The following is an 11422-nucleotide window of genomic DNA, read 5'->3' on the forward strand; positions in this document are numbered from 1 at the left end:
ATTTTCTAGTGAAACTAAAATAGTATTGTATTCATCTCACATAACATATTAATGTATTATAAGCATACAAGAATAATAATAAAGTTAATAAGAGTCTATTTTCACAATGAACATGTAATTACAAACAACCTATTGCAATTGTTTAGACAAAAGAAAGATTGTATTTGTACGATAAAAAACCCCACAAAAATCGAAAGACCTAATTTTATTAGGGGTGTGTGTTTTTCCCCTATTGAAGCTCATTTGGGTTATGAGTCAAATCACATTAAGGAAGAAATGGATTTAAAGTTGGTATGATCCATTTAAGCTTATGTGACATTTATTTTTGGATTTTCTCATTAAAGTTTATGTCATATCATATTTATGATAGGGTTTTGAGCCAAAATAACTTTTAAGTGACAATGATAAAGTTTAGTTACTTTTAAGTGACAAAAAATAACTGAGTGACTTTAGATCAACCCTTTAAATGCATGAACCACAACAACTTATTTCTTTTTCAAAAAGAAAATGAGATAAACTCTAATCTTATGTATGACTGTGACCTTTTATTAATTTCTTTCACTTTTATTAACTTCTATCTCACATTTGTCTGATCATTTCATTTGTCACAAGTATTAAAAAAAAAAATCATTGTTAGATGGCGTTCCTTTTAGGAGTATTTATTAGAATCCTAAATAAGGTATAAAGTCAAAGAGAAAAAGACCAAAATCCACCTCTAACAAAAAACCAAAAGAACATCTATAACTTAAAATCTGGTAGTTTAACTCAATAGAGAAAAAAATCAAAAGTCGTAAATATACTCATTATTTTTTTAGGTAACATGGGCTAAACTTGTATTAATAGCCAAGAATTTGTTCCACTAATTGTCAATATTTAACTTTGTAAAAGGAATCAAATAAACAATTCCAAGATCTGATTCACATCTGAATCAACTGATACCTGCCTCATGGCTCATCCCCTTATTATATATATATATTGACCAAAATGTGAACCACTTTTTATGGTCTTTTCTGCTCTGGTTTCCTTTTTACTGTACTTCTTAATTAAATATTCATTAAAATAAATCACACGTATCCAACATTGTGTTAGGTGAGAATTGAGTGGTCCAAGTTTTGCTTTTGCTTTTGCTTTTGCTTTATTTAGTGAGAACTGAAAAGAGCAATAATAATGTCTTTGATTGTTTACCTTTTTACTCTTTTTCTTTTTCCCCCACGTTGGGTACGAATATAGGCTTTCAGACTTGTTTCTTTTAATAATAATGGTCTTTCATTGTTTAGCTTTTTACTCTTTTTCTTGTTTCCACACGTTGGGGTAAGAATAAAGGCTTTCGGACTTGTTTCTTTTTTCCTGATAAGGTCCAAGAAAAAGGGCCAACACCATTATTATCCTTTCGTTTATATTGCAACTTTGATAATCTAATGCAGAAAAAAAAGTTTAGATTATCTAATCATGTATTGGTGAATTTATCCAAAAAGAATGAAAATAGCTAAAAACTTATCAAACTTTCCTAAGTTGTATAGAGGCCCGTTGACATTTTTTAAACGAATTCGTCTTTTTTTTGTTTTTTGTTTTCCTTATGTTATAACTATGCATTTTGTAAGATTTAGTTACTAAGACCATATTGAAGAATGAGTGAAATGTATTCCCTAAATTAGACCATGACATTTGGTCTTTTTATTATACACGACCAACGATTATCCTAACTCCGTACATAAGTAATCAGGTTATGAAAATCACACGAAAACACCATTTTGGGTTAATGTTAAACGTAATATTATATAATTAAATTTGTGAAGATCTTGTGCATGCATTTCATTTATCGTTTTACAATTGTAAAAAGTTCAATTTATTAGGTTCGAGAGAACAACCTCACCAAGAGTCAAACACAAGTGACACACTAAAACTTGTCCCGTAAAGTTCTTCCCTCTAAACACGACTCTCAAATCCCACATGACTATATTGTGTTTCCTACATGAAAAGAGACTAGCCAAATATGTGAGATTAATAATTTTCTTCTACAAAAAAGGAAAACTCAATTATAATAAATATGTTGTCCATTCTTTCAAGAGATAGGAAAACCAAATAATGATAAGAAAATCAGGACAAACACATAACACAATTATATATATTAAAAATTTTGTACTCACTTTTTTTTCTTTTCAAACCAATTACTAAAATTAACTACCACCAAGAGTTACAGTCTAGTAGCTAGTACAGATTAGAAATTGCACACAAAAGAAATTTGATTTTTTTTTTCCAGTAATATTTGTTTTATTAAAATAACTAAAAGTTGACTCAAAAAAGTTTCTCTACTTTAATTTAATAAAAAGGGAAATTGGAGAGAGAAATTTTGGAAGGAAATGAACGTGAAGTGAAGGAGTAGTTGCCTTCGGAACCCACTTAATGCGATTCACAACGCGGGCCCACACAAAATCCAAGTCTCCCATCAACAAGCCACTCAAACTGTGTCGTTTTATGCAGTTGCGATTCACATAACTAAAGTCTCATTTTCCTATATATTCACTCGTTCATTTATCCACTACGTCTAGTTGTCTCCCACTCCTATTTTTAATTTATTTTTCTTCTCCCTTTTTTCCCCATTTTCACAAAATTGAGTCTTTTAATTTCCTTGTTTGAAGCTTTATCTTGTTTTATAAAGGTTAATTTGTGCTAGTTGAAAGTAATATTTTTTTGGTTATGGCGGGAGTTGGAACAAGGTGGAAGATTTTTAGGCCACTGTTGTCAATTTCTTGGAGTTTTCTTTTGGCTGCAATTTTTGTTTCAGCTGAAAGAAGTTTGAAGAGGGAACAAATATATAATAATGCAACTCATCAGCAGCAGTCAGATGCTAATTACCTTACTGATGTTGTCAATTTCTTGTGGAAGCCTAATGAATCTGGTTACCAACATGTTTGGCCGGTGATTAAATATTCTTCATTTTAAATGAACTTTTAATTTTGTTGTATTCTGTTTGTAGCTTTGAATTTTTAGAGCTTGTAGTGATTTGTTATTGTTATGTGATCTGCAAGATTGATTGATAGTGGTAGTTGGTATTTTACTTAAACATGATTTTGCTGATTAGGTGGGACCATTTAATGGACTAATATTGAATCTATGAGTAGCTTAGCTAATTGAGCGAGAGTAAATTGAACCCAAATCCAAGCAGTCCAATTGGATGCTACCTCAGTCCATTTGATTTACTGAGTTTGAAAACTCTTATTTTGTACCTATTTAAAATTTTTAACACATATACAGGGTTTAAGCTAAAGTTATTGGAGTTATTGGGTTGAGATGAACCCGTCCCTTGTATACTAAATCCGCCCAAATGCACCAATAAGTTATCTATATGCATATTCATGTGCACTTGTGTCCCTTTTTTGCTTCCTAATTTATATATATATATATATATATATATATATATATATATATATATATATATATATATATATATATATATATATATATATATATATATATATATATATATATATATATATATATATATATATATATATATATATATATATATATATATATATATATATATATATATATATATATATATATATACTGATCGGTAAAAGAAAAAAATTGAATCCACATGACTAAGATGTATGAGTAAGATGGCCAATGTGAAGTTTACATTCCAGAGTAATTATGTGAGTTGATGCTTCTGATCTCTAAGATGTTGGCATTTTGGGAATCTGAGCTATGATTGAACTGCCACATTCATGAGCCATTTTGATTTATAATATTCTACTTTTATAGCTGCCCGGATATATTCAGTAGGCTCCTGTTTGGTTTAATCCTGTTGACTATGGTTGACAATGGAAGTTCTGAATGTCGCTACTGAATGTCATTGCAGGATATGAAATTTGGATGGAAAATTGTTGTCGGTTCCATAATTGGATTCTTGGGAGCAGCATTTGGGAGTGTAGGTGGTGTTGGTGGTGGTGGCATATTCGTACCTATGCTTTCTCTTATTGTTGGATTTGATCCAAAATCATCTACTGCAATTTCAAAGTGTAAGATAGGGAGCATTAGTATAACATTGACTTTTAAGGAAATTGTTTGTTCGTTTCATATCTTCAATGGCACAAATTCTAGTGTGTATTTATTTTGTGAAGTGAAGATTCTTTGCTGATCCTTCTGGACTTGCCCATGATTACTGAAGTGAGGGAACTTAATGTTAAAAAGCGAAAACAGAATGGAACTTAATGAGAAATGAGTTAATAGACCCTGAACCTTTTGCCTGGAAAAACTCCTGACTCAAGTTTTCATTGGAAGACGTTCTTCATACTCCTTATCAATAAATTTTCCTGCCCTCCACAATCCTTGAGCCAAATTCAGTTATCTTATGGTGGCATAATGTTGGATATACTTTTCCCTTTCTGTGAGAAGTGTAATAGTAGGGTCTTTTAGCTTAAGTCGTGATTTGGATTTGTAAACAGAACCTAGAGGCTAGATAAGACAAGGTGTATATATTAGATAATTTACTCCCTGATAAATGCTTTTTCCCTTTTCTCTTCCCTTTAAGCAGGATAAGTGTAAAACCCCCTAAAATTTTCACACTATATCAGCACACTGTAGCAGGAAGTCTTAATTTCTGAATTTCCTCCAGTTATTAGCTGCTCTCTCCTGGTTAAGGGACTCAGATTCTACTCTTGGTTGTCAGGTATGATCATGGGATCTTCGGTCTCTACTGTTTACTATAATCTAAAGCTCAGGCATCCAACGATTGATATGCCTATTATTGATTATGACTTGGCTGTGCTCATCCAGCCAATGCTGATGCTTGGCATTAGTATTGGAGTTACTTTCAATGTGATATTTGCTGATTGGATGGTCACAGTTCTGCTAATAATACTCTTCATCGGTAAGACTGCACTCGAAGTTTCATGTTTCCTTTACCAACTGCTCCAACAAAACTTCTGAACTTACATGATTGTTGCAGCTACATCAACCAAGGCCTTTTTGCGAGGGGTTGAGACGTGGAAGAAAGAGACTATCATGAAAAAGGTTAACGCATAATTTCTTCCTATTTGAATACTGTCATTTATGCACTGAAACAGCACGTTTGAAGTGTTAGTGCTTTTGCTCTTTCTTTTCACCTATTCTAGTGGCATCCATTCTGTACAGTAAATAGCATGTTATATGTATGATACTACTCCTAGCATCGAGATTCCTTGTCCCATTGAATTCTAGCAAGGGTATATAAGTGAGGCCATATATGTGAAGTGTTGGTTTTTTTCATAATCATATGCAGTGGTGGATCCAGGATTTAAACTTTATGGGTTCAACCTTTAAGGTTTTTAGCATTGAACTCATTGTATTTTTAAAGTTATAGGTTCGGAGCTACTATTTATTCCAATTTTTTATTAGATTTTAAATATTAATTTTTGCTCCGCATCAAAATATTGGGTTTAATTGAACCCGGTACTAATATGGTGCATACGCCTCTGATCATATGTTTTCCTTACTTCAGGAGGCTGAGGCTGCAAAAAAGTCAGGCATAAATGGTAGGTTATAGAAACAACTTCTTTTTTATAAATGAGTTTAGTGGACTTTCAATCTCAGTGTTCTTTTCATTTCCTTTTATCTGGTTCTTTGTGCTAGGTGCTGGTGAAGAAGCAGATTACAAGCTCCTTCCCGGTGGTTCTAACGATGACACTGAAAAGAAAGGAACAGATTCTTCCGAACCTGAGGTGGCACATCTTAGATCTTGAAATGATAATATCCTGATAGTTTTGATCTAATAAGCTATGTCTTTTTAGGTGCCTATCCTGGAGAACGTTTGCTGGAAGGAAGTTGGACTCCTGTCTTTTGTTTGGGTTGCATTTCTAGGACTGCAAATTGGCAAGGTTTTCATTTCTTTCGTATCTATATTCTTTGTTTATGATCCTGTGTATACTCAGCGTTGATGCTTTGAGTTTCGATTGTTTTTTAAGTTTTTGTTAATTTTGTAAACTAACTGGCCTTTTGTGTTGTGGAAATAGAATTATACAGACAATTGTACAGCGCTATATTGGGTGGTGAACCTGTTGCAGGTTTGTGTTTATCTATGTTAAAGGTTGACACAAACTCTAAAATCCCAAAAATTATTCTAGCAATGAACATGAACTCATTCAATGTCCTGCAGATCCCAGTTTCCCTTGGAGTATCATCTTATGAAGCTATTAGCCTATACAAGGGTTGGAGAAGAATTGATTCCAAGGGAGAACAAGGAACTAACTTCCGGGTGCTGCAACTAATTGTTTATTGCTTTTTTGGAGTAGTAGCTGGTATAGTAGGCGGGCTTCTTGGTTTGGGCGGAGGATTTATCATGGGCCCTATGTTTTTGGAGCTGGGCGTTCCTCCTCAGGTATGTTTATTTGTTATCCTTAAGTGGTATGGTGCAAAAATAAAAAATTCTTTTCTTCATACACTAGGGTGCACAAATGCTACCAATCAGTAGTTGCTTTGTTTTGCTGGTTATGCATTGCTGAGTTTTATTTCGGCCGATAATAAAAAAATTTTGATGAAGTAAGGTGTTGCGTTAAAGGCATCAAGAAGATGCAGAAAAAGTACAAGTTGAAAAGCCTTGGTTAACTCCTAATACAAAAAAACCTATATACTAGGAGTTAACCAAAACCAAAAACCAAAAATATGACTATTAAGCCATAGGAAGAGCTAATAAAATCTAAGAGGGGAATAACATCATTTACAGGGGAAAGGTTATTCCAACTAACAAGGTTCATCAAACACTTAGATTTCAAGAGGCTGTTGGGAGTTGAAATACCATAAAGATATCTGGTGTTCTCTGTCCAAAACAACAACAACAACAACAACAACAACAACAACCCAGTATAATCCCACTTAGTGGGGTCTGGGGAGGGTAATAGGTACGCAGACCTTACCCCTACCCTGGGGTAGAGAGGCTGTTTCCAAATAGACCCCAACATCCTTCCCTCCAAGAACTTCCCACCTTGCTCTTGGGAAGACTCGAACTCACAACCTCTTGGTTGGAAGTGGAGGTTGCTTACCATCAGAGCAACCCCTCTTGTCGGTGTTCTCTGTCCAAATATACCAAAAAATACATGCTGGGATCATTTGCTAGTTCTTCTTGATGGTTTTCCCAACTTTCCAAGAGCATCAACATTCAACTGCTACCTTATTATTCTGAGTGGGCCAACTGATACCAAAACTGCTAAAAACATATTCCATATATCTGCTGCCACTGAACAGTGCAAAAAAAGATGGTTTACTGATTGTGAGTTGTTGCGGCACATGTTACATCTATTTACTAGATGAAAGTTTCTTCTGCATAAGTTGTCCTGGGTCAAGATAGCATCTCTGTGGGCAGTCCGAGAGAAGCACATTACTTCTGTAGGTAGTTTTGACCTCCATATATGCTTCCATGGCCAATTCTCAATCATTCCATTTGATACACACAATTTGCTATATCCTGCCTTCACCGTATATGTACCCTTGCAAAAATTGCCCCACTTTAGGCTGTCTAGGATTTGGGGGTTTATTGTGAAGCCTTCAAGAATTCTGTATAGGTCAAAGAGTTCATCAAGTTCCCAGTCCTGCATGTTTCTCCTGAAATGAGGTTCCCATATGCTCCCTGCTCTGTTCGGGCTTATTGTTGAGTCAGGTTCAATAGCTATCTATGCCAGGGTGTGAGTCTTTTAGAGGTTGATAATATTTAATGATCATGTTCTTACCACGACCGAATAGTATTTTTAGAAACTGAAATAGCCACAAAATTGGACAACTAGTTCGTCAAAGTTGGGAGGTTAGGGCTGCAGGCTGATCCGCCTGAGATTTATGGTGGCTTAAGCAATAAAATCTAAGCCAGACCAAACTTGTGTATGGGCAACAAACCTTTTGGAGATTCTCAGAAGCTAATGTGTTGGTACTCAAAAAGACAATTTGAAGTTTTTAATCCATGCTTTCTAGCATTTAATTTTTTGGATCCAAAGTCAAAGGGATCTTAAACACAGATGAATTCTTGATTTCCTGGATTGAAAGGGAAACTCAAACAGTGAGAGTCAAAGATAAGGTGCCCCAAATATCTTGATTTAAGAAAGATGGCCTAAAGATTTTTGTTAGAGACGATTTCAGTTATTATTTTCTTAGTAATGTATATATATGCCTCTTAATTTTCAACAACTTCCGTGGTCAATAGAAACATTGGCTTCACCTATAAAAGTCTCTGCTGAATAATGTCCACTTAAGTTTATGAGGGGTTTGCCTTTTGAAGTGTAGAATTCAGCATAACTCTTGGATACTTCGTTTCTCGACAAATTGGAATAGTATTTGTGTATTATAACATTCACGTATCATCTTCCTCTAGCTTCATGCATGAATCGTTTCCCGTTTTTCCTTCCATGTTTCGTTTTACCTATAGTTCTATATACTCGTGTTAATCTTACAGCTAAAAGTGCTTTTCTTGTCATCTTTGAAGTTTCTCATAATTTGTTTATTCCCCTATGCGGCTGAGGTTTTCTTTTTTTGCTTTTGCTTGATTGCATTAGAAATCTGAATTACAGTAAAATGAGTAGTTTGATGCATTGTCTTTAGCAGCGGTATATATGAAAAGCAGACTATTTTTTTGTGATAAGGATGAAAAGCATCCATGCTTTGTAGTCTTTATACAATTATAAAGCTGTGTATGTATATTTTCAAAATTCAGTTGGTAGTTGGATAGTACAAATAGCAAAGAGTTAAGCTACCATTTTTCCTTCACTGAAGTGTCCATGGCTGAACTCAAGGGTGTTTTGGATGAAGAATCTTCTTACTTGTGATCTGTGTTCATATCTATTCAACTTCTTATCATACTTTATAGCCATTGTCTCATGTAACTGTGTTTTCTGCTATTAGGTTTCAAGTGCAACTGCCACCTTTGCAATGATGTTCTCCTCATCAATGTCTGTTGTAGAGTATTACCTTCTAAAACGTTTTCCAGTTCCTTATGGTATGTGTGTGCTGATCCCTTAAATTAACGGGTTATAAGGTAGATTTTTCACCTTTATATAGGAACTAAAAGTTGTATCCTTGCTGCAGCTGCGTACTTCGTTGCCGTGGCAACTGTTGCTGCTTTAGTTGGGCAACATGTTGTGAGGAGGATGATTGTGATACTAGGAAGAGCATCACTTATCATCTTTATACTTGCCTTTACAATTTTTGTGAGCGCAATTTCACTAGGTACGGATCTATCAGCATCAATACATAAACAACCCTCCTGTATGAATCATCACTTCATTCAGCATTTCAGATCGTATTGGTATTAGAATTTTCTTTTCTGGTTTGACAGGTGGGGTTGGAATCTCGAACATGATTGGGAAGATCGAGCGCCATGAATACATGGGCTTCGAGAACCTTTGCAAATATGATCCTTAATTAAGTACAAGTTAGGTGAAGCAAACTGGTCGTACATAGTGCTTCACTAACTTGAATTCTTGGCTAGGTGGAAGAAGATATCCACCGTCTCAAATTAGCTAGTTCCATTCTACATTAGCTATATGCCGGCAGTAAATCTGCTGTGGAAAGATTTCTGCTCTTGGGAAGTTTGCTGTGGGATTTGCCCTTTGTTATCAATTTGCATGAAATGAGATTCAGTTTTGAAATTGAACACCAGAAATAATAGGAAAAAAAATAGAAATGGGAATTCTTAATTTCATTTTATTTGTAAAACCGTGCTCTCGTTGTGTAAAATACTACCATGGAAGATAATCTGAATTGGTTTGATGTCATGACTGTTTATTTCGATCGCCAGCAGTTGTACTTGAGCTTTTTAATTCACGTCTCTTTCAAGGAAAATGCTATTATTGATATCTAATATATTGAGAATATGGTCTAAGACAGGATGAACATTTTTCTCTAAAAATAAAGCTTCAAAACTTCTCCTTATATATATATATATATATATATATATATATATATATATATATATATATATATATATACCTACCTGTTAAAAAAAAGTAATCAGTGAATCCGATTAGTTATTTGCGTAACTTTTGTGACATATAAAATTATGTTACTTGTCCCTTCATACTCTGCATCTTTACCTAATGTCCTAATCCAATGGCACGGGTGAAAGTTCGGTCAAAATCTGCAAAAACTAGAAATATACTATGAAATACTTTAGAGAAAGAAGGGCTCCAGTGGGTTACGACTTACGAGGAAACGGGACCTTTGATGACTATGGAATTCCTGGGAACCTATTGGTTTTAGATGGGAAAAATACTTACTTACACTTGATGTTTATGTTAAGTCAATAAATGCATGACATATGTCTTTTACATACACTTATGGCTTAACCAAAGTTAGTATGGTTTCTCACTTAGTCATAATAAATTGATATAGACATTGGGTGCGAGTAAAAAAAGTAGCATGATGCACAAAGTATCTCACATTCACACAAGATTCGAGAAATGACCGCATACTAATGAGTAATATAGACAATCTATCATAATGCAAGCATTAGTGTTTTCTAATGGGTGTGAGTAGTATTTTCTAAATTGGGAGACTGCATGCTTGATCTAGCTAGAAACTGCTACTATAAAATTACCAGCCTCGATTAATGGATCTCACGATTGAAGCTATCACATCTGTGTTTTCTAACCGTTCAATCTTGACCTCTATATTTTCTGGAGATATATACTTGTTCTAAATGTGAGAATGTAATGAGCTACATATGAAAACCAGAAAGTTTTGTTTTTATTTTTTATGAGTGTTTGGATTTGGTTTTGGGATTATTCTGAGTGAATTCATTTTGTTTTTGTTCCGTTTTCTGAACAAAACAAAGCAAAGTGTGTCTGGGCAAAAAAACAAAAATAATTGTAGTTGAACAACTTGTCCTCTGATGGTGGATGAATGAGCTGTTAGTAATCTGTTTCGAAAATATATTCAAAAATAAAAAATGCTATAAAAGCATAAATGCAGAAGAATAGAATTATTCCGAGCCAATTGAATTCACAGTGTTTCCTTAAGGAACTTAATCCCCTCCTAGTACTCGAGGTTTAGGATTATTTCCTCCCAGGATAGAACAGATTACCCTCATGGTGTAGCGGTACTTCAAACACCAGTGACAACGAACACAAAGGATGATAATAAATCACACTTACTGCTTTCTTTTCTGTTAAACAATGCAGAAAGAAGAAGGATAAATCAGAATTTTCGTAAGGAAAATCTAAGGGAGAGTTCATGTATTTATAGTAAGAAAACGTTAGGTTATACTGAAGAGTTACAACTCTTCATGTAAGATTGCAACTCAAAATGGTTGTTTTATAAAACGGCCATTTATGCAAACTGCCAAATTTAAATTATAACGGAAAATTTAAAACAGAGGAAATTGAATTACCGTTACAGAAACGATCTGATTTGGATTAATTAATATTACGTTAATATTAACAATTTTAGCCCAAAAGATTAA

General features: G+C 34.1%; 1 protein-coding gene across 1 annotated transcript; it reads left to right on the forward strand.

Moving 5' to 3' along the window:
• The first annotated feature begins 2518 nt into the window (after positions 1-2518).
• Positions 2519-9737, forward strand: LOC107794909 (sulfite exporter TauE/SafE family protein 3). The gene is made up of 12 exons (XM_016617469.2): positions 2519-2919; positions 3866-4025; positions 4676-4876; positions 4955-5019; positions 5486-5519; positions 5617-5705; positions 5775-5861; positions 5997-6047; positions 6140-6361; positions 8866-8959; positions 9049-9189; positions 9299-9737. The coding sequence occupies exons 1-12, from the start codon at positions 2698-2700 to the stop codon at positions 9382-9384; spliced, it is 1452 nt and encodes a 483-aa protein (XP_016472955.1). The 5' UTR covers positions 2519-2697; the 3' UTR covers positions 9385-9737.
• The last annotated feature ends 1685 nt before the right edge of the window (positions 9738-11422 follow it).

The sequence above is a fragment of the Nicotiana tabacum genome, chromosome 1 (genome assembly GCF_000715075.1).
Source record: "Nicotiana tabacum cultivar K326 chromosome 1, ASM71507v2, whole genome shotgun sequence".
Taxonomy (NCBI): domain Eukaryota; kingdom Viridiplantae; phylum Streptophyta; class Magnoliopsida; order Solanales; family Solanaceae; genus Nicotiana; species Nicotiana tabacum.